The sequence below is a fragment of the Oncorhynchus mykiss genome, chromosome 11, assembly GCF_057628025.1.
Source record: "Oncorhynchus mykiss isolate SJ-2025 chromosome 11, ASM5762802v1, whole genome shotgun sequence".
NCBI lineage: Eukaryota > Metazoa > Chordata > Actinopteri > Salmoniformes > Salmonidae > Oncorhynchus > Oncorhynchus mykiss.
In genome coordinates, this window is record NC_143032.1 from 52,822,098 (window position 1) to 52,846,629 (window position 24,532).

The window sequence follows — 24,532 nt, forward strand, 5'->3', positions numbered from 1 at the left end:
TATGCAGTTTTCTCGCTGTAAATGTGTACAAATCTATACTGTACACTATGTACATCTAAGAAGAAAGTATGTGTAAGTATGTTCTACATATGGAATAAACTACCTGAAATAGATGATGCCAAATCATTTACTTTGGTTGCATTTATTATCATCTGTAGTGAAATGGCATCTCCTTGACTAATGTACTGATACCGTATGTATACAGTCAACTTAAAGGAACTCAGCAGCAGTAGAAGACATTAATAGAAGGGGTGCTGAAGTGTCTGCCACCCTGCTGGTCTTGATGAACTCTCTGTGCCAAACGCTTGACATTGCTTGCGTTAGTAGAGATCTTTTTTTTATGGCCCTATTTGCATGACAAAGTGTGCTTCTGATTCATGGGTGCTGAGGAAGGTGGAGGGAGAGGGGGGAGAAGGCTGGCTGGAGGCAGAGGTGGACTGTTGGACAGAAAGGCTGTGATTTTGTCCCTCCTGGCTGGCAGCAACAGACAGACGCTCCTCACCATGTATGGCAGTGGCTTCTCCACAGAGGCCAGTTAGCCAGCACATGCTGGAGACTGGAGCTGGACACTGGATGAATGGACGGGGCATATGTCAGAGGACACACAGTACATGGGAGTAGTGGTCATCAGGACTTAAGGAGAGTTACAGCAGCCTTGGAGTAACACTGAGCAGTAAGACCTGGAGCTCGAGCAGCCTGAGTCTACAGTAAGCCCAGTTACTCATCACATGTTGCAGTCTGGGTCAGAGGTACCGTTCATATGTGTTAGATAAGGAGTAGCATACAGCTATTTTATTTGACATAGTTCTCTTAGAAATATACCAAAATTATAGTATAGTATCTATCATCTTTCAAATATTGTTTAACCACACGGTATGTGTGTGCGCTTTGCTAGACATTCTATTGTTGAACAGAGCTGAATTTGTCTTTGATATGAAAAGAGACGATTGTATGATCCATTGAAGTAAACCTAAATGTTCCCTGAAAGGCAGAGGCCAGTTAAGCATTGTGTTTTCTTCCAGCTGTGGAACATAGAGAAGTAGAGATGACTGGAACCCTGCTGACTCTGGTTGCGCTCTGTTGCATAGCGGTAATGTCTATTCCTTTCTTATGTAAACTAGGAAATCAACTGGAGAGAGAAACAAGTTCACCATTTTCAGTGTTCTTTTTGAGAAATTCATGCTTTTGTTGGTAGACCTGATACGTTTCAAAGGCTTAACACAGCTATTCATTTGACTGATTATTCTGTTTGTTTCTATTTTGAGATTATTGGATAAATACACATCAAGGATATTACATGTCTATGCCACAGCCAACAGAATAAAGCAAAGTAAATGTTTCCTCTATGGTAGGTGTTGTGTGAATGTGAGCCAACTCAGCCAGGGCTAGACAGAGGAGAGAGGGGCTCAGATGGTGAGTTCTGGAACTGCCAATCACAATCTGATGCACAATGCTTGAAACTCTTTTGTATGCCAAGGCTATTCCATGTTGTTTCCATAGAGATTTGCTCAAAGAGATGACAGAAGTGTTCCTGTAAAGTATAATATCCACATGTGGACTGATCCATGCCTATTTGTGGTTGTGTGTTCCTGGTGTCATATTGACAGAGGGCAGCAGTATGCGCCTGGTCCATCAAACATCAGACTGGGTGTTCCAGCTGGTCAATGTGTCCCTGGCCCTCTCCCAGGCAGGGAGCTTCTGCAGGGGCCAGTTCAGCTCCCTCACTACCCTGGGCCAGCCTGAAGACGAGGAGGGAACCCTGGAGCTCATCAGGCAGGCAGGCCTGCAAGGACCCATGTGGGTCAGAGACCCCAACAGGCCAATCAGCAAGTCTCTGGCCCTTGCCAAACAGTGTGAGTTTAGCAACTTAAACACCTACAGATGTAGGATCATAATTTGATCACTCTTTTGTTGCTGATAATTGTCCTTCACAGCAGGAAACGCAAACTTGTAGTGTATTTGATTTTTAAAAAGGTTACTAAAGTTTGTCATTTCCACTTTGAAATGTCAGACTTGATTTGCCCTAATGGAAAAATTTATCAACCCCTACAAAAATGTCCATTAATTATAATCCACATAATAATTCACATTTCCAATTGCTGCAGGATTGTTTTCCTGCTGTAGAAAACTGGCTCAAATTAAGATCTTACATCTTTATGTCCTGATGCCATATTGCATGATGATCTGTACTTGGGTGTTGTGTGTTAGGCTTATGGTTAGGGTTAGTGTTGAAAGTGATCCCCTCCTGTCTCTACCTGTTCAGATGTGTTGTTCCAAGCCCTGAACTTCCCCAGGGACTCCCAGGAGGGCTACGGCCGTGTCAACATGACATTCCCGGCCCTGCCAGCTGTGAGCGTGTGTGTCCGCGTGCAGTGGGACCCCCAGTGGTACCAGGTGTCCACCATGTACTCCTACGCCGCGGCCGTCTTCACCAACGAGTTCCAGCTGCGCGGGCAGTTGGACGGGGCAGGACGCATCCTGCTGGCGCTCATTGTTCATGGGCAGCACCGCCCCTACAAGGCATCCTTCCCCAACGATGGCGCCTGGCACCACCTCTGTGTCACCTGGCGCAAGACTGACGGCCACTGGGCCATCTATGTGGACGGGGAGAGGGGGGACATGGGCTCCGGGTCTGACACCCCCAGGGACATACATGGAGATGGCATACTTATCCTGGGGCAGGATCAGGACTCGTTTGGAGGGAACTTCACCGAGCCCTTTGTGGGGAATATCACAGATCTGAATGTCTGGGACACAGCCTTGGAGCAGAGGCAGTTCCATGCCCTGAATGGCTGCTCACCTTTGACCCAGGATGCTATCTTTACCTGGAGTATAGATAATATGACCCGTCACCCAGTGGTCAGAGAGGTGCCAGCCATGCTGTTCTGCCCAGGTGAGACTCCACCTACAGTCACACAGCATTGAGATACCCCTACATAAAATCTAGCTATAATCTGATCAGCTCTTTTCTATTGGTTGATCTTTTGATTCCAGGTTGGTATATTTTCAGTTTTGGTTGAATTGTCAACTTAGTTGAATCTTTGCCATAACTTACCGTCAGCCATATTGTTTCACCTGCCCCTTTGTGGTCTCTTGCTCCTATCGAGGTACTTCCCATTTATGAAGGATTTGCTCACACATAAAATTCAGCTCACGTTATTTGGGTTGCCTCCTGCAGGTTTTGATCAGAATGTTGGTATTTTGATTCTTTCACATCGCCTTTCAATGATCTTATGGTACGTCCTCTATAGGACTTTCTATGGCAAACCTACAGCCCTTCTTCCAGACCAATCTGTTTCTATTACTCATCCAATACTGAGGCAGTGGTGGTTGTTCCCAGTCTCCCATCAGTTGGTTGTTTGAATCCTTCTGGGTGATTTACCTCGAAAGAGGCCAGTTAACCCAGTGGCTGTCTGCCTTAACACATCCAGGATGTCTGTCTGAGAGACATACATGGGGGAGAGGAAACTGTTTAGCGTGGTTCACTGGCTAACGGCCATGTGGAGGGCAGAGGGAGGGGAATTCGCGCAAGCATGAGGTCTGCTTTACGAAGAGAATGGAGCTCTACTTAATAGTGAAAACCAATCAAATGTTTAACCGTCATGAAAAATGTCATTGCTGTGTGTAACAAGGGAATTGACTCACAATGGAGGGGCTTTTTGCCAGCATACATTCTCAGTAAAAACACGGTCAAATCAATTGGAAGGAATTGTCTACGTTTTCAAAGGTTGTTGAATATGTGGAATATGAAAGTATAATAGTATTGCACTTGTAAATTGCTATCGATTTCAACAAAGTTATGTTAGGCTACAGCATGCTGAATTAAACCAAAAACTTAGAGGACTACTGATGTGTGTGTGTGTGTGTGTATGTGTGTGTGTGTGTGTGTGTGTGTGTGTGTGTGTGTGTGTGTGTGTGTGTGTGTGTGCGTGCGTGCGTGCGTGCGTGCGTGCGTGCGTGCGTGAGCAGCGGTCCACAGGCATAGGGAGATGCAGGGCTGCAGGACTCTGGAGGGCTGGTCTAGCCAACAGCTCCCCCTGTATGACTCTGCAGACTGCTCCACCACACTGCCCTTCATCTGCAGGACCAGCAGGGGTGAGTCAACCACTACCTAGACTGCCACGACCTACGACCAGACCATTACTTACATACTGTAACGAACATGGCTCTTTACTGTACACCCATAAGTTGTCTATTTCTGAACAGACTAGTGAAATTCATTTTGCATCACATTAGGGAAACTGACTGAACATTAATATTTGTGACTTTGTACAATGCTAGTAACTACCGTCACCAAACATCAGAGAGGAACCAGGGACTGTCTTTGACGCGACTGTTTCTTACAGAGAGCTATGTTAAGATGAAGGAGTTCAGTGAGTCTCATCGCTCCCATCCTAGTCCCTTCATGCACCACCTCATGCAGATCTCCAATGGAACGCAGGTAAAGACTGATTACTATAAATCATTTGTTGCCTGTCTGGATTAGGACATTTACGGTTTATCTCTAACCTACTCAACTTGACACAGCAATAAACGTTGTTCTGTCAGTTCAATATTCTTGAACCTTGTTTTGGATTTCCTCTCCATCCTCTGCGGTGTATGTGTGGATGCGTGCGTCCCCGCGTGCATCTATCTGTGTGTGTGTATTAGGGCGTGGAGGGTGTGATGGGGGGGCAGCCAGGGATCCAGATGAGCTGGGGTCAGGCGTCCAGTCTGCTCAACATGTCCAGGCAGGCCCTGGAGGACACCAGGGAGGGGCTGCAGCCTGGGGACATGCTGTCCCTGGTCCAGCTGCTAGCGCGGGCTGCAGACGTGCCCACAGACACGGCCGCGGAAGGCAACGACAGCCTTGCCACCATCAGCGCCGGGGAACTCAGCCACACCTTTATCACTGTGGCTGATAGCCTCATCAGCCAGGACAATGCCCCCAAGTGGCAGGCCATCAAACAGGTACCAATCAACTATTCAAATGTATTTATAAAGCCCTTCTTACATCAGGTACCAGAGAGGCAGGCTAAAACATTGTCTGGGATACGGTGGCGGTAGTGCCACCAAGGTGTTGGGAATATAAACATGACTACTGGAGTGTTTGGTATTTGGTATTTTATTAGGATCCCCATTCGCTGTTGCAAAAGCAGCAGCTACTCTTCCTGGGGTCCACACAAAACATGAAACATGACATCATACGGAGTGTGGCAGAATTATTTGAGCATATCTCCACTAGAGGGCAGTAAGATCAAGTGGATACTGTGAATGAGAAACTGTCAAATGAATGCTTACGCTTGGCTAGATAAGTGTACTTGTACAGAGCACATAGGGTTGAATCTTGATCAAACTTCATCGCAGATACACTAAATTGAATCTGCTCTAGATTGCATCAAAATCTGTCATGACAATAAACAGGTCTAATTTGTATATTGTAAGCAGCACGTTTTCACAGACTATTATGATCTCTGGTCATGTTTAAATGTGTGTGAACATTTTAAGAAGATAATATCCATTATTGTCTTTGTTTAATATTCTTTAAAGGAGCACAGTGAAGTGTGTTGTGCTATTATGGTTAACATATCACATCCAAAACAATAACTCAGACATGTCTAACATTGTACTTCATATAAACCGCAAGTATTGCAAGTCTATGTATCCTAGTGCTAGGCATTTGAGAAGCATTCATATTGTTGCCGAGATTTTGCCTCCCCCATTTCACCCACCTCCCCTCCCCCAGGCCTTTCTACCCTCCAAGGTCACAGCAGTACAGCACAGCCAGGCTGAATGTGGTAGAGCAGCTAGAGGACTGAAACATCCACATAGCAATGCTTCACCCACAGTCTCTGCTCTATCCAATAACCACAGCCAGGAGTCTCCTGACCACCTGACCAAACTCTGGGTCCTAGTTATGGGCTTAATATTCTGGTTAGGTCACATGGTCAGGTGAAACTCCTGGCCCTACCAATGACTAGTGTATCGCCATGATTAAACCCCATTGCCTTATCCCCACCCTGTGCCCCAGGTGGTGAGTGGACCGATGGCTGTGGTCAAGAGCATTGACCGCATGGTGACCAGTCTGAGCACTCAGCTGATGACGGAAACGGACCATCTACTTATCCATAGGTCCAACATCAGTGAGTCACTTAGTAGAGTGCAGTGCATTCTCTAGAATGTTAGTGTGTTCTGTGAGCTGCTGAAAGGCTGAAAGAGCGGGCCGACCATAGAATTAAGCAATGAGGCCCGAGGAGGTGTGGTATGTTGCCAGTATTCCACGGCTAAGTGCTTTTGTTACGGATACAGGCCTTAGCCATGGTATATTGGCCATGAACCATACCTTTAATGACAACATTCCTATCCACAGTGGCTCTTCATCAGGTCCCAGATGGTTGATCGCAAATAGGAACATTTAGTGTCCAGGCCTTTCTGTCCTTTCCATGTTTACTCATTAGCACTTTTTTGTAGGATGTGCTGTTGTTACTACAACCATTCCTCTTACAAAAGTATTCTGTTCATTCCACTGTGATTCAGAACTGGAGGTTCAGCAGCAGAGTCTGGGAGAGGGATCGAGCGGGCCTAAGTTCTGTGGTCCAGACGTAGAGAGCGTCACCAACATAGACTGTATCTCAGTCCCCACGCAGAACATGCAGAATCTCCATGACAACGGTGAGAGACAACCCTGAGAGTGTCCGTATCTCATCTGTACTCCTTCAGCCATGGCCTAGTGCTTTACAGTCTCAACCATGCATTCCGCATTCCAACAGTAAACACCTAGTGAAGAAGGATTCTATTCGAAATACCACACATTTATCAAGCAGTGTTTTATCAGCACATCCCACTGGGCACACCATGTCATTTCAATGTGGATAACTGGGTCATTTTTGGTTGAGATGTTGATGAATGAGATTACAACCTACATTCACCCACTCAAAACTAAAACGTAAAGTTTGTTAAATTTCCAGTGTGTTGTCACCATGCTTTCAACCATCTAAAAGCACGACCAAATTGCAATGGAAAACCAATGTCAGATTGTTGGGTTACTTGTCACCCACTGCACTTTCAACCATGTAAAATCACAGCAAAGTTCAAATGGGAATACAATGTCAGATATTTTGTTTATTTATATAACAGATTCATGTGTTATCACTGTGCTTCATCTAATAGCAAAACTAAATGACCGAGATTGCATTTGAGATGACGTTAAAAGTACATGGTGCAAGTGATCAATGCCTTTCGAGATTCTGCACAGATTATTGCAGCAATTGTGAAGATCTCCACAGACCTGCGACAACCTATCCATGTTATCTTGAACCTCCACACTTTATATGATGACATAAGAAGACATTTATAGTTACAGTAACTTCAAAATGTGGCCATGGAGGTGTTATTTTAGTTTGTAATATAGGCTATTTACTGTATTACAAAAGTAATATTGAATTGTGTTTGGTTCGACAACCTAACCTAATATCAACATTTAACCTCTTAAAGTTCGGATCCTTTTTGTCAATGTAAAAACTGGTTGTCAGGAAGTTAATAGGCAATTTATTTTATTTCAAAAGTGATTTTGAATTGTGTTTGGTTGTCAACGCAACCAATGTAATGTATTTTTAACGAAGATTCCAAGTCACAATAAGTTGACAAATGACGTTGAAACAACATCGATTCACCCAGTTCATGCCCAGTGGGATATGTACTAATACAGACCGTATGTATTCATCCATTTGCACTCCCGAGGCCTTGACTTTAGACAACTACTCATTACAATCTATATTAACTGGCTATTGTGAGACATAACGTTGATCTGTGTTTCCACTTACTGCTGCATTGCTAAGCTGTCTAGTGTTCTTAGAAGAGAGAGACACATAGTTTGGTTAGTGGAGATATGGATGTTGATGTTGATGTTGTATGAGCAGGCTTCCAGAAGGTGACTGTGGTCAACACGTGGTACAGTTCCCTGCGGCCTCTTTTCAACGCGGAGGAGAACATCACCATGATTCCCATCGTCACCGATGGCATCCAGAGGTATGGAAGATGATAACTTCTTTCAGTAGTAGTTTTGTTCATGAATGACTGTAGATTTTAATCAGTCCCTTAATAAGAACATTCATTTTCATTTTCCATTAAGACTTTTTTTTTTCCATTAGTGCCTACCGAGCATGATCCAGTGTTGATATCCAGTCTTATGTGTGACTACCACCTTATGGCCTGTGCTGTGCTATGTGTGTCAGGTACCTGGGCACCATCCTGGGCTCCTCTGTCATCTCTACTACAGTCCTGGGGGACGGACAGCCTGTCAGCATGGCTGTGCGCTTCCAGCTCCAACACAGATCTCAAGTAAAGACCTCAGTGTCTCACACTCACATGGACTATATTCCTCTATGCACTATATACCTCTGCCTCTTCCACAGAGAATATGATACTGAATATCCCCCTTGTTCTCCTTCATAAGCCTGTCCTTTACCGTGTGTTGTGTGAAATTGTCCTTTTCCATCGACTGCTTTAGAATTCTGCAGGGACCGTGTATGACCCAGTCTGTGCATTCTGGGACTTTGATCTGATGTGAGTATAATGACAGCAAATTCTCAATATGTGCAGCAGGTTGATGTTTATTGGGATGAGTCTTGTCCTGGAGGCAGAACTGAGCGATTTCCTCTAGAGGGCCAGCTGCAAAGTGAAAATTGGCTTTATTGTATAAATGTGCTTTTTGGATTTAATTTAAGATTAGGGTTAGCAGTGTGGTTAAGGTTAGGGTTAAAATCAGATTGTATGACTTTGTGGCTGTGGCTGCTAGTGACCACTCTGCAGAGCTGCCTCCAGAACAACATTCATGACAAAAAACAGTAACCTGCTTATATCTGTAGAAATCAGATTTATTAGTGTAATGGTTACCATACATTGTTATGAAACTGTTGTACCCCTCTAGGCCAGAGGCAGGTGGGTGGTGGTCTACTAAAGGCTGTGAGGTCATCTCTAAACACTACGACTCCACTGTCTGCTTCTGCAACCACACCACCAACTTTGCCCTGCTACTGCAGGTCTATGAAGTCCAGGTAAAGGTCCATTCTACCCTCCACAATTCCCCACATTCCACATTGTGAAATAGTACAATAGAGAACTGTCAACAGACACTTATAGTATGTATAGTTCAGTAGTCATGCCTGGGAACCCCAGAATTATCATGTGACAACTCCAAAACATGTCAAAACATGGGAAGAAACTTTACAATGCAAAAAAATTAATTACTCTTTAAAATAATGTTATTAATGAAAATATTGAATTCATATTTTGATAAACGATTTGGAAACCGTTCTACATGCCAATAAGTTGAATACAGGTCTTGGAGGGAGTTGTCACACGATAATTCCCGGGTTCGAGGGCATTATCGCTGTTATAAAACGGTTATTAATTCAACGTTTTAAATAAAGGCCTCTTGAGTGGCACCGTGGTCTAAGGCAGTGCTAGAGGCATCACTACAGACCCGGGTTCGATCCCGGGCTGTGTCGCAGCTGGCCGCGACTGGGAGACCCATGAGGCGGCCACAATCGGCCCAGCAATTGGATATCATGAAATTGGGGAGAAAAGGGGGTAAAAAATACATTAAATAAAAAACATTATTTTAAAAAAGTAAATTAGTTTTTGCATTGTGAAGTTGCTACACAAGTGGGCTGGTCGTCAGTTATTTTCTTGTGTTTTGACCCAGTCGTTAATTCTAATCATTCTATTCATTCAATGTTGCTATACTAAATTATTGGCATGTAGCTAGCTAGCAGAGATTTAATGATGCTGAGAGGGAAGAACTTCAATAAAGAATGATTTAATAAATATCCAATAGGCCACTAGCTGAGCTAACCAAGCTAGTTGGGGATGTTAATAGTGACATTTCCGTTGATGGCACATGAGTGGAAGAACTGTCCATGGTCCTGGCGATGGTTGGTGACAGCCAGTGCATTCCTCTTCTTTCCTGGCACGGGAGAGATTGCATTTGTAAAAGAATACATTGTTGAACAGGTCGTAGAGGCAGCCATGTAGGTTTATACAACCCCCGACTGTTGCAAACCAAATAGTAGCATGGAAAAATAGTTTATGAATTTCCTGCCTGTGTTGTGGACAGTGGAGATATGACATTAACACGTAATGGTATTTTTCGGGAGTTGTTGTCCCACAACTCCCGCATATCAGCCAATTACCATCCAGGATCCAAACAACCTGTTTCATAGTTAAGCAATAAGGCCCCAGGAGGGTGTAGTATATGGCCAATTTACCACGGCTAAAGGCTGTTCTTACGCACAACGCAGTACTTTTTCTACCATTGCTGGTTACCAGCGTAATCAGAGCAGTAAAAAAAAAAAAAAAAAAACGTCATACCCGTGGTATACCACGGCTGTCAGCCAATCAGTATTCAGGGCTCGAACCACCCAGTTTCTAATCTCTGACAAATACCTACCCATGTGTGTCTGTGTGTCAGAGGAGTCCAGAGAGTGAGAGAGCCCTCCAGGTCATGACGTTCATCGGCTGTGGAGTGTCCTTGTGTGGCTTACTCTTCACCTTCATCCTCTTCTTTGCTGTGGGGTGAGTGGTGCCCTGCTCCAGCGAAGAATCGACTAGCTTGTGGAGGCTACAATACATCTGTCTGTTTGAATGATTCACTCTGTCCCATACATCACTTCTCTTTACTATGCTGAGCAGACAAACTGCTGCTGTGTTTCCTATGACTGTATAATGACTGACTCACAGTCAGTCAGGTTTGTCTGTATGTTGGTCTGACCTTGATCATCTCTCTGTGTCCCTCTCCACTGTCTGGCCTGGTGTGGTGTGGGGGCAGAGTTCCTAAGTCTGACCGCACCACTGTCCACCTGAACCTGATCGTGGCTCTGGGGATAGCTGAGCTGCTGCTGATGTGCAGTGACTGGGCCTCTGCTAATGAGGTGGGACTCTTTACATGACTGTGTCTGTCTTTAAACATCTCACTCTCTGTATATGGTCATGGGTACTATGGACTAGAAGAGGGCACAGGGTCAGTTGTGTCAGTGATCCAGGAGTCTGTAGGCTTTTAGCTGCTTCTGTCGTTGAATGTATGATAGGACTCCATTCTCTTTTCTGGATTATAGTACTATATGTGCATTACTTTCTATTGTTTTTGAGCCCGTGCCACCATGTAAGAGTAAGTGGTGGACAGATATCTATGGCGATGGGAACCATGTCAATGCCATGTCCCTCCTGTCCACTAGGGGGCATGTCTGCTGGTGACGGCCCTGCTGCACCTCTTCTTCATGGCCTCCTTCTCCTGGATGCTGGTGGAGGGGCTGCTGCTGTGGAGTAAGGTGGTGTCTGTCAACATCAGCGAAGACCGCCGGATGAAGATGTACTACGGCATTGGCTGGGGTAAAACACCATGCAGAATCACACCTCACTCCGCTAAGATATTCATTATTAAATGATACTATACAATGTTCCCATACATTCCACACAGGACTCATCCACTCACATAAGACCTTGGCCTATATGCTACAGTACATAGAAGCATTGTTTGGTAAGAACACGGTGCGGTCTGGAACACCACTCATCTAGACCAAAGGTTGTGTTCCTACTGACCCCATTGAAGTGTGTGTGCATTCAAAAGCTTAACACACTCATGATGATGTTTTCTAAGATGCCCAGATATACCAACCAGCTGTCTGAGGTGTTCACCTGTTCAGACTAAATAGAATGGCTGGGGAATGGACAGTTGGTGTCTTCTGTAGTCCCTGGCCCTGTACCACAGCAATGTAAACTCTCTTCACTAAAGACATGCATGTGTTGTATGAATATAAGAGAATTGTTGAATTAAAAGCAATAAATATTGTGTTATTTTTGCAGGTCTGCCTGTTGTGATTGTTGGTGTAACCTTGACGATATCCCTGGACAAGTACAAAGCAGACAGTCACTGTTGGCTCAATGTCGAGACTGATATGATTTGGGCTTTTGTGGGACCTGTTCTTTTAATCTTGGCCGTATGTAGCTTCACTTCACTTATTTACTGTGTGCGTGCCTGTGTGTGCGTTTCTGTGTGTGTGTGTGTGTGTGTGTGTGTGTGTGCTTGCATGTGATGTTTACTAATGTGTCATACATGTGTCATACGGCAACAATATGGCATGTCCATCGGTTGTTCTGAGACTTTGGGTACTCCTAGGTCAATGCAGTGGTGCTGTGCCGTGTTGTCATGGTGACGGTGTCCAGCGCTCGTCGTCGCGTAAAGAAGCACACTCCCAGTTCAGCATCTAAACTCCACACCTTTGACCTGACCTGGTGAGTCCCCACACTATAGCCCATTCTCTCTCTCTCTCTCTCTCTCTCTCTCTCTCTCTCTCTCTCTCTCTCTCTCTCTCTCTCTCTCTCTCTCTCTCTCTCTCTCTCTCTCTCTCTCTCTCTCTCTCTCTCTCTCTCTCTCTCTCTCTCTCTCTCTCTCTCTCTCTCTCTCTCTCTCTCTCTCTCTCTCTCTCTCTCTCTCTCTCTCGATATACATATATATATATATATATATACAGTGCCTTGCGAAAGTATTCGGCCCCCTTGAACTTTGCGACCTTTTGCCACATTTCAGGCTTCAAACATAAAGATATAAAACTGTTTTTTTTTTTGTGAAGAATCAACAACAAGTGGGACACAATCATGAAGTGGAACGACATTTATTGGATATTTCAAACTTTTTTAACAAATCAAAAGCTGAAAAATTGGGCGTGCAAAATTATTCAGCCCCTTTACTTTCAGTGCAGCAAACTCTCTCCAGAAGTTCAGTGAGGATCTCTGAATGATCCAATGTTGACCTAAATGACTAATGATGATAAATACAATCCACCTGTGTGTAATCAAGTCTCCGTATAAATGCACCTGCACTGTGATAGTCTCAGAGGTCCGTTAAAAGCGCAGAGAGCATCATGAAGAACAAGGAGCACACCAGGCAGGTCCGAGATACTGTTGTGAAGAAGTTTAAAGCCGGATTTGGATACAAAAAGATTTCCCAAGCTTTAAACACCCCAAGGAGCACTGTGCAAGCGATAATATTGACATGGAAGGAGTATCAGACCACTGCAAATCTACCAAGACCTGGCAGTCCCTCTAAACTTTCAGCTCATACAAGGAGAAGACTGATCAGAGATGCAGCCAAGAGGCCCATGATCACTCTGGATGAACTGCAGAGATCTACAGCTGAGGTGGGAGACTCTGTCCATAGGACAACAATCAGTCGTATATTGCACAAATCTGGCCTTTATGGAAGAGTGGCAAGAAGAAAGCCATTTCTTAAAGATATCCATAAAAAGTGCTGTTTAAAGTTTGCCACAAGCCACCTGGGAGACACACCAAACATGTGGAAGAATGTGCTCTGGTCAGATAAAACCAAAATTGAACTTTTTGGCAACAATGCAAGACGTTATGTTTGGCGTAAAAGCAACACAGCTCATCACCCTGAACACACCATCACCACTGTCAAACATGGTGGTGGCAGCATCATGGTTTGGGCCTGCTTTTCTTCAGCAGGGACAGGGAAGATGGTTAAAATTGATGGGAAGATGGATGGAGCCAAATACAGGACCATTCTGGAAGAAAACCTGATGGAGTCTGCAAAAGACCTGAGACTGGGACGGAGATTTGTCTTCCAACAAGACAATGATCCAAAACATAAAGCAAAATCTACAATGGAATGGTTCAAAAATAAACATATCCAGGTGTTAGAATGGCCAAGTCAAAGTCCAGACCTGAATCCAATCGAGAATCTGTGGAAAGAACTGAAAACTGCTGTTCACAAATGCTCTCCATCCAAACTCACTGAGCTCGAGCTGTTTTGCAAGGAGGAATGGGAAACAATTTCAGTCTCTCGATGTGCAAAACTGATAGAGACATACCCCAAGCGACTTACAGCTGTAATCACAGCAAAAGGTGGCGCTACAAAGTATTAACTTAAGGGGGCTGAATAATTTTGCACGCCCAATTTTTCAGTTTTTGATTTGTTAAAAAAGTTTTAAATATCCAATAAATGTCGTTCCACTTCATGATTGTGTCCCACTTGTTGTTGATTCTTCACAAAAAAATACAGTTTTATATCTTTATGTTTGAAGCCTAAAATGTGGCAAAAGGTCGCAAAGTTCAAGGGGGCCGAATACTTTCGCAAGGCACTGTATATACAGTTGAAGTCGGAATTTGACATACACCTTGGCCAAATACATTTAAACTCAGTTTTTCACTATTCCTGAAATTTAATCCTAGTAAGAATTCCATATCGTAGGTCAGTTAGGATCACCACTTTATTTTAAGAATGTGAAATGTCACAATAATAGTAGAGAGAATGATTTATTTCAGCTTTTCTTTCTTTCATCACATTCCCAGTGGGTCAGAAGTTTACATACACTCAATTAGTACTTGGTAGCATTGCCTGTAAATTGTTTATCTTGGGTCAAACGTTTCGGGTAGCCTTCCACAAGCCTCTCACAATAAGTTGGGTGAATTTTGGCCCATTCCTCCTGACAGAGCTGGTGTAACTGAGTCAGGTTTGTAGGCCTCCTCCGTCGCACACACTTTTTCAGTTCTGCCCACAAATGTTCTGTAGGTTTGAGGTCAGGGCTTTGTGATGGCCCCTCCAATAGCTTGACTTTGTTGTCCTTAAGCCATTTTGCCACAAGTTTGGAAGTATGCTTGGGGTCATTGTCCATTTGGAAGATCACGGGGGCATTGTCATGCTGAAACAGGAAAGGGCCTTCCACAAACTGTTATCACAAAGTTGGAAGCACAGATTTGTCTAGAATGTCACTGTATGCTGTAGAGTTAAGATTTCCTTTCACTAGGACTAAAGGTCCTAGCTGGAAACATAAAAACAGCCCCAGACCATTATTCCTCCTCCAACAAACTTTACAGTTGGCACTATGCATTGGGGCAGGTAGCGTTCTCCTGGCATCCGCCAAACACAGTTTTGTCTGTCGGACTGCCAGATGGTGAAGAGTGATTCATCACTCCAGAGAATGCCTTTTCACTGCTCCAGAGTCTAATGGCGGCAAGCTTTACACCACTCCAGCCCACGCTTGGCATTACGCATGGTGATCTTAGGCTGCTCAGCCATTACACATGGCGGCTGCTCAGCCATGGAAACCATTTCATGAAGCTCCCGATGAACAGTTATTGTGCTGACATTGCTTCCAGAGGCAGTTTGGAACTCAGTAGTGAGTGTTGCAACCGAGGAGAGACAATTTTTACACCCTACACACTTTAGCACTCGGCGGTCCTGTTCTGTGAGCTTGTGTGGCCTACCACTTTGCGGCTGAGCCGTTGTTGCTCTTAGACGTTTCCACTTCACAATAACAGCACTTACAGTTGTCTAGCAGGGCAGATATTTGACTAACTGACTTGTTGGAAAGGTAGCATTCTACTGCCAATGTTTCTCTATGGAGATTGCATGGCTGTGTGCTATATTCTATGCACCTGTCAGCAATGGGTGTGGCGGAAATAGCCTAATCCACTAATTTGAAGGAGGGTCCACATACTTGTAGTGTATCTCTTCCCCTCTCTCTCTCTGTTCTCTCCCTCTCACCCACTCTCTCATTGACACTCATCCACTCTCCCATACTCTATCTTATCATCTCTTTCATCCACTCACTTGTCCTCTCTTTCCCTGACTCTCCTGCTCTCTCACTCACAAACACACGTGTCATGAAAACGTCGGATTGTATTTCGAGCCTGACTCGACCCCAACATCCAACCCTTGGTGGCTTTTCACGGTATGCTTTATATGTGTGAGATACAATGAGACAACTCCAGTGAGGGGTGAGTCAGAATGAGTTTCCTTTGAAGCGCAATGGAGTAGGAGGTTTTCAAATCCACAAGTGACAGATCCACACAGACAAACTGAGCAGAGAGACGGTGACTGTGTGAGAATGAGGTAGTTTTTAGTTTGAAGTAGTGGGAGTTGTATGGGTCTTATCAGCCTACCACCTGGTCCGAGAGAGAGAGAGAGAGAGAGAGAGAGAGAGAGAGAGAGAGAGAGAGAGAGAGAGAGAGAGAGAGAGAGAGAGAGATAGAGAGAGAGAGAGAGAGAGAGAGAGAGAGAGAGAGAGAGAGAGAGAGAGAGAGAGAGAGAGAGAGAGCTTTTCACTGAGCTCATTGTCTGCTTAATGTGGACTCTAAACAGGGACCCGGGCCTAGGGTTCAGTCCTGGCTACCTGCGGAGACAAGATAAATACATGTGTATTGTACACCCTGCTGATCTATGAACACCAAGAGCGTATAATAGATTTATGAAATTCTATTTTCTGTTTCATTCATCGCCTGTTCATTTGCTTGTAAAGAGAGTGAAGGAGTAAGCAAGTCATCTCTGCCCCCTCCGCAGTCGATCTGTTCCCTGTAAGAATGTGATGATGTCACAACATTAGAAGGAAGACTCAATTGAAAAAGAAAAGAAGAGGAACTGCTCACTTTGACCTTGTGGACATAGTTCAGTGTGAACTCAATCTCCTGGCCCCTGTGCAGCAAGACGACGGCAACAGCAGGTTGAACAAACAACCTCACAAGGCAACATTAAAGTTATTTCACGTATAAGCATATAACAGATTAAAGGGATGATTGTAAAGAACGAAGAGCACGGCTGCAGTGTCCTGTGAACTTTTCTGTCTATGTGAGGATGAATACATGATGGTAATGTTTGTGCTCCAATGCCATCGAAGGTCCTCTGTGTATTATGCTTTTTGTTGCATTTCTTTTGATATTAAAGGACAGGTTCACTTTTTTTTAACCAAATCTGTATTTTGGATATAAATGGTATGTATAGACGGGTTGGTTGTTTAGTAACTATTAGTTTGTTGACAACATGTAAACTACATTTTGTCTCTGACAAAACATACAAATATTTGCACAATGAGCACTTCTCTCAAATACATTGTTACAGTTGTTGGTTAGCTAGCTAGTGAATTTGAGCCATATTAGCATAGACATGACATCAGTCAAAACACCTCAAAACATTACACGGTGTCAAGAACAAGATAAATCTACCTGAAATGAGCCACCTACGATTCTCCACATGGAAGATTCTTGTCATTGTTGCTAGCTATCTGGCCATGCAGAATCCCAACAACACACAGCCTTTTGCCTCATTGAAGTGCACGCATCGTTTTCGTGACGTTTTCCAGACACCAGCAATAGACTTTCTCATGCTCGTTCTGCAGTTGCAGGGGCACAGAGAAAACATGATCAAAGGCTCCAAAATCTGCCAAATACTTAAAAAAAAAAATTATACCCAAAACATTTATCTGGACACTTTAACATGCCCTTTACTTCCAAAATACATGTTTTACCTGTCCTTTAAGCAGGACAGAATGGCTCTTACACTCCTTGAGAGGAATTTATAGAAGGGAAAAAAACATTTAAAGTCCTAACTTCCAAATCAGAGCATATACAGTGAGTGGACAAAACATTAGGAACACCCTCCTCATATTGAGATGCTACCCCTTTTGCCCTCAGAACAGCCTCAATTTGTCGGGGCATGGACTCTACAAAGTGTCGAAAGAGTTCTACAGGGATGCTGGCCCACCATTCTTGATACACACGGGAAACTGTTGAGTGTGAAAAACCCAGCAGAATTGCAGTTCTTGACACACTCAATCCGGTGCAATTGGCACCTACTACCATACCCCATTCAAAGGCACTTAAATCTTTTGACTTGCCGTTTCACCCTCTGAATGGCACACAGACACAATCCATGTCTCAACTGTCGCGAGGCTTCAAAATCCTTCTTTAACCTGTCTCCTCCCCTTCATCTACACCGATTGAAGTGGACTGAACAAGTGACATCAATAAGGGATCATAGTTTTCACCTGGATTCACCTGGTCAGTCTATGTCATGGAAAGAGCAGTTGTTCCTAATGTTTTATACACTCAGTGTACATATTATTATTATTATGTGACATTTTGAAAAACTGATACGGAATTTAAATTGAATCCAGTCAAATCAAGTATAGCTGTGGTTTTTCCAAACCATTTAATTGTGTGCAGTTATGCAGGATTTTCACTTAATATAAGCGTGCAGTGTGTGTGTGTTCATATGAGTTGGTGCGTGAGTGTGGGTGTTTTCACTATACTGACAGTATGACTTCTGTAGGGCTGTGACACGACCAGTCCTTATTCTACTGCCGGTGCTGGGCCTGACCTGGCTGTGTGGAGTCCTGGTGCACCTCTCCATGGTGGTGGCGTATGTCTTCATTGCTCTCAATGCCTTTCAGGTGAGCAAAGCACCCATAGAAAGATCATTGTATGTAATTGTTTCAAGAGAAACTGAGAGTGAGAGAGACACAGAGAGGAGGGAGGTGGGCTTGCTGTAGATAAGCAGAGTTGGGCTGCAGCAGGTCCAGTGGAGTGGTGGGTGTGGTGTGGCGTGCGTGTGTGAGTGAGTGAGTGCGCGTATGCGTTTGTGTGGGGGAGAGGGTGGCTCAGAGTGGGCCTTTGAAGGACAGGTCATGGCAGGGCTCCGGGGTTCTCCAGGCTGACCCATCGCCAGATTTACCTCCACCTCCCTTCCCATCATACCCCTGATAAGCCCTGTAAATCAGCTGGAGGTACTCTGGACTTCCCCTCTATTCCTCTCTCTCTCGCTGCCTCTCTCTCTTTCACTATCTCTCTCTCTCTGTATATCTCTCTCTCTGTTTTCCTGACTTTCTCTCTTTCTCTTTCTCTCAGGAACTTCAAGCACGGTTGTTAATTAATGTGAATGAGCTTGCCGCTGGCCCCGGAGTACCCCTCAAAAAGATGCTAGTTAATTTAGATTTACTGAGGTTTCATCCAGAAGAGAGGGCAGAGGAGATAAACCTCAGTCTTCCTCACCAAGCAGGAAGAAGTTGGTCATCATCGTACAATCAGGGACTTCTATCTACACAGCCTCATCAACAAGTTGTCTAACTCACTAAAGCCAGGATAAAGCACATATTGTAGGTAGTCTACAGCCATGGGTAATATATTATTGTCTGTCCTTCCCTTTCTGCAGGGCCTGTACATATTCTTGGTGTATGCGGTTTACAATAGTGAGGTAGGTTTTCAAAGAACTCTTTCAGCGAGGCTTCTTTCTCTCCGAATGTGGTTGTCCATCTGTGGCATGCCAACCACTTGACGCTGCCAAATACATCAGTGGGTGTACAAGCTATTGATGGTATTGTCTGCTTTTCTTAAAGGTGAGGAATGCCATTAAGAGGATCAAAGAGAAGAGGAAAGCCTTGTCTTTCACGGTGAGCCAAAAAGCATACAGCGACATCCTTACTAACATTTTCATGTTCCAACTGGAGAAAAACACTATGCCAATTCAGTAAGCACATGCTTTGAGTCCACAATCAGACAGCTTCATCTAAACAGTTCCACGCATTTTTATTGGTTGTAGAACTGTTCCCAGCCAATCCGCTTCCTGCCATCCCAGAGGGGTCCGGCCCAGTCGTGGACACACAGTCTGCCCCGTCCCTCCAGCCCAGAGACCAGCGAGACCTCAGGCCCCGGCAGCACCACCTCTACCTCACTGGTCATCAAGAACGGTAGGAGAGGCAGACTAGGGTGGGTGGACCTGGGGCTGGAGTGAGGCATGGGCTGTGGTGGGTTGGGTCAGGTTAGATGGGTTTGGGTAGTGGTGGGTTTGATTGGGTTAGGATTGGGTAGTGGTGGGTTGGGTTGGGATTGGGTAGTGGTGGGTTGGGTTAGGATTGGGTAGTGGTGGGTTGGGTTGGGTTGGGTTAGGATTGGGTAGTATTGGGCTGGGTTGGGTTAGAATTGGGTAGTAGTGAGTTAGTGAGTGGGGGGTTGGGTTATGATTGGGTAGTGGTGGGTTGGGTTAGGATTGGGTAGTGGTGGGTCGTGGTGGTTTAGGATTGGGTAGTGGTGGGTTGTGGTGGGTTAGGATTGGGTAGTGGTGGGTTGGGTTAGGATTGGGTAGTGGTGGGTTGTGGTTGGTTAGGATTGGGTAGTGGTGGGTTGTGGTGGGTTAGGATTGGGTAGTGGTGGGTTGGGTTAGGATTGGGTAGTGGTGGGTTGGGTTAGGATTGGGTAGTGGTGGGTTGTGGTTGGTTAGGATTGGGTAGTGGTGGGTTGTGGTGGGTTAGGATTGGGTAGTGGTGGGTTGGGTTAGGATTGGGTAGTGGTGGGTTGTGGTTGGTTAGGATTGGGTAGTGGTGGGTTGTGGTGGGTTAGGATTGGGTAGTGGTGGGTTGTGGTTGGTTAGGATTGGGTAGTGGTGGGTTGTGGTGGGTTAGGATTGGGTAGTGGTGGGTTGTGGTGGGTTAGGATTGGGTAGTGGTGGGTTGTGGTGGGTTAGGATTGGGTAGTGGTGGGTTGTGGTGGGTTAAGATTGGGTAGTGGTGGGTTGTGTGGGGTTAGGATTGGGTAGTGGTGGGTTGTGGTGGGTTAGGATTGGGTAGTGGTGGGTTGTGGTGGGTTAGGATTGGGTAGTGGTGGGTTGTGTGGGGTTAGGATTGGGTAGTGGTGGGTTGTGGTGGGTTAGGATTGGGTAGTGGTAGGTTGTGGTGCAAGGCGGTTAGTTGAGTCATGCTGTCTGGATATTACACTCAGGTGTTCTACACCACCTGACATGAATTCCATTAATACCAGAAGAATAACTGGTGGGATTTTGCCTTTTTGTCTTTCAGAGAGTTATGGAAAAGAAAGTAGTTTTGTGAGCTTCTCCTTGAAACCAGCATCAGGAAACCAGGTATGTTTGGTATTATGCATCTAAAGAGCCCACCTATTAGGCCGACGATCACTCCTAAATGGTTCATTGTGTATTTGAGAATGCTGCTCCATCTCCAACACATCAATATGTCTGTTTTACTTTCCCAGGTGGTTCAACTGACTGCTTTCAAGCCTTCAGGTAATTTCACAATTTCCTTGACAGTGAATCTGACTTAGAAATTCTTAAAAATCTAACATGCTGACCACTCCGCTCGCATCGCGTGCTTCGCAAAATAAATGTACACATACAGTACATGTTATTCAGTCATTTCACCCACACTGCTCGCGTGCGTCAACGAGTGTCTGCGTAGCCAGGCGTTAAAAAAGAACTTGGTTCTATTTGTGACGCTTGATCCGCTGCAAGTCCCGCCTCTCCCATCTCATCATTGGTTTTTCGGAGCATATACCCACGTGGGTGATTGAAAGATGAACTGAGGTCTACACTCCAGTCCAGTTGGTAGTGGTAATGCACCTTAAAGTTGGTTGCCAACCACTATATAAAGTCCAAAGAAGAAGAAGCGTGAAGGAGGAGAGATTAATAGAAACAAACTCAGTTTACACTTTTATCTGTGGATTAATTGTCGGAGTAGTGAACCTTGTGCGTTTCAGGTAAAATAACAACCCGATGTTTATATCCCAGGACAAATTAACGAGCAACAGCAAGCTAGCTAGCTAAATTACCATAAATGTTTAATGCATTTCAACCTGTCCCCAAATTAATATAGTTGGTTCAGAGTTAGTTTTGATATTTCAACTTGCGTGTCCTGATCGTGTCTGGTGTAGGGGTCTGGTCAGCATGTAAACTGTTGGGGGGAGGAGGGGGTTCTAAGCTGACACATGGAATTGTTTTAAGATGCTCATACTATGGATCATTTAGCTATTTGATTTAGAATTTTAGGACCCCTTTAGTTATTAAAAAAAAATATATAAAAATGATTTGAGAAAATATTGAATTTGGCCTTTAACACTAAAGCCCAGAGAAACGCATTGAATAACGCACACACATAAATAGAAAAAATATGTATCATAACAAACAAACCTTTGATGTGTTTGTCCTGTATCTCGGAAATATAAGAAAGGTCAGGAAATATTTCTAGTTTGTTTTTTACTCATATTTAACCCTTTATTTGGGGTAGTCACAAAACAATTGTCATACTTCCATTCATTCTTTTAAACCAGTACCGGTAACCAGGTGAGAAACACCGCTCTGGCTCTGCCACCGTTCACCGCAATGCGGAAGCACGACATCGGCGGACGCGGTGGATTGAGACGCAACCAATGCAACAAAAAATGTTACTCACCCGTGCGTCAATTGACTCTTGGGTTATTCAGCTTGGTTTATTAAAGATGATGTGGCTGACACACATAGAGTAAGGAACCAGGCTACATTGCTGACAATTCCGTCGTAATTGAATTCCCTTCAGTTAGTATCTTTTCTTCAGATTGAAAGTATTTTTTGACTGGACTATTACTTTCCCTACATGTAATAGCATCAGGTGTGAGTTATGTAAACATATGGGCAGCTCTCTTTGGCTCGTTGAAGTGGGCCAAGTCACTTCACCATGTGTCTAATCATCAGAAAGGTTGAAGGCTTTTTTTTCTCTGTTCCTTTTGTTTGTCAGAACATTGGGAGACCTCATTTTCCTCATTAGTTAGACAATCAGACTACAGCCGATCATCCACTCAAACACCTGCTCCCACAGAGGGACTGTTTCACACGCACGCACACGCACACAGACAGACAGACACATTCAATCCACCCCAGAGGTTCTGTGTTGGGACAATACTGAAGGTTTTGTGAGGTCTAGTCTGTAAGGATTCAACCATTTATGGATGTTCTGTGTAGTTTCCTTTTTGCAAAGAAAGGAACATGTATTATATTAGACATAAATAATACGATGATAGAATAATACATGTTTTGTTACTCTTCTGTTACTACAGGCTGCTGATGGAATTGGACACCAATGAACATGTATCATATAAACTGGTGGAAAGAAAGAAGAATTGCACAGTGAATATCACAAACAGATACACACAATAGATGCATCTACTCTCATACACATATAGAAGTAGATAGTGTAAATAGACACACACGCACACGCACACACGCGCGCACACACACACACACACACACACACACACACACACACACACACACACACACACACACACACACACACACACACACACACACACACACACACACACACACACACACACACACACACACACACACACACACACACACACACACACACACACACACACAACCTACATACAGAATTAAAGACTCAAATATGTACTCGCAAGCACGCAGGAAGCGTATTTTAGGAGGACAGCTCCTCCTCCGCAGTGCCCCAGGGTCACGAATCATCTGCTGTTTATGAAATGGCTGTTTTACAGAGGCAACACAACGTTTGTCGTGTGCATGTAGATTTCAGTTTAATTTTCTGTTGGAGAGTGGCTGATCACACCTTCAGGCTTTTTTACAATAATATTTGTGTGTGTGTGTGTGTGTGTGTGTGTGTGTGTGTGTGTGTGTGTGTGTGTGTGTGTGTGTGTGTGTGTGTGTGTGTGTGTGTGTGTGTGTGTGTGTGTGTGTACTTTTTGTTTTTACAGACATAACTAGACAGTAGTTATCACTGTAAACTGGATATAAACCTTTGAATCTAGGATTAAAGGGTTTTACTACTGTAAGAAATCATATGACCAGACAACAAGATTTTGTTGTCAGTGTGAGAAAGTGGATAGTAGGATGACAGATCATCTCATAGATCAACAGTATTAGATAGTAGAGATCGGCTGCTGACTTACTGTGGACTGACTGGGCAGCCCATAAAGAGACTTTATGAAGCCTATCACCTGTTGTCCACCTACTGTATCACCAGACAACCACTATGTGTATTTGAGGCTGTGCTAGTTGCAGCTTGGCTGTCTCCCCAAGACTTTCCTCCCTCCCCTGGCCTCCCCTACCTTACAACCAGCAGCAGAAATCCTGGCCTCTCCCTATCTCCACTACAGGAAGGTGCGCTCTGAACTGAGACACATTATTCACTACAGCTCAAATGGTTGCATGAAATGATTTAGATCCCACAGGGAATATACTGTTCTTTCTCGTTTGATGTAATTTTATACTGTTATGATATTTGGGGGGGGGGTTAGTGTTAGGACAGATAAGCACACTACCAATCACTTCCACACCTCATGCCCAGGGGGCAGGAACTCCCTGGTTCAAGTGCTCAGCCAGGAAGTCTTGTGGATCCTTGTTAAGTGTTGATTGGAAACAAGAGTGAGCCAGCTTGCAGAGCAGTGAGGCTGTTGGGTTTTCTTGGTAGCCATGTGCACCCTTGACTTTGTTTAGAATTATTTTTTGGTCATGTTTTTTCCTTTTTGTATATATTTATTTTCATCACCTCTTTGAACAATCAAAGTGGTCATGTAGGAGCTGCCCCTGGATCTAAGGTTGCTGTCTCCTGGGTACATGTACATACAACACTGTCCTCATGCACTGATTTCTCACATATATACACATCTTAAATTAGGTTAGAGACCAGTTGACTAGACCTAAGACCCCTATACTTAGCGAGTGCAACAGTATTAGCATGCTAGTTAATCTGTTTCGTGACAATACATTTTAAGATTTGTATGAAAACGATAGGTTTTCCAAAGCCCTTATACTTTGTTCCTCAAAAGTATTGTTTAATTACTGTTAATGGCCTCCAATCTTTGTGCCCTTTGTAGTCATTGGCTGAAATGTACATTTACACATGTATTTGTGAAGTAGCCCTGGTTTATCAGCCAAAAATCACAGACTTTCACGTTACTAGGAATT

The 24,532-nt window shown here is 44.3% G+C and overlaps 1 protein-coding gene across 1 annotated transcript; it reads left to right on the top strand.

The window, feature by feature from the left end:
* Positions 1–1,026: 1,026 nt before the first annotated feature.
* LOC110535051 (adhesion G protein-coupled receptor D2-like) lies at positions 1,027–22,678 on the top strand. The gene is made up of 25 exons (XM_021619922.3): positions 1,027–1,090; positions 1,353–1,413; positions 1,608–1,853; positions 2,264–2,893; positions 3,970–4,095; positions 4,347–4,441; positions 4,651–4,950; positions 6,011–6,122; positions 6,517–6,651; positions 7,899–8,007; positions 8,214–8,319; positions 8,489–8,544; positions 8,909–9,035; positions 10,451–10,554; positions 10,808–10,910; positions 11,214–11,367; positions 11,842–11,975; positions 12,155–12,270; positions 18,101–18,221; positions 18,980–19,021; positions 19,164–19,217; positions 19,367–19,514; positions 20,619–20,680; positions 20,809–20,839; positions 22,642–22,678. Exons 1-25 carry the CDS (start codon positions 1,046–1,048, stop codon positions 22,647–22,649), a joined length of 3,225 nt encoding a protein of 1,074 aa, XP_021475597.3. The 5' UTR covers positions 1,027–1,045; the 3' UTR covers positions 22,650–22,678.
* Positions 22,679–24,532: the final 1,854 nt, after the last annotated feature.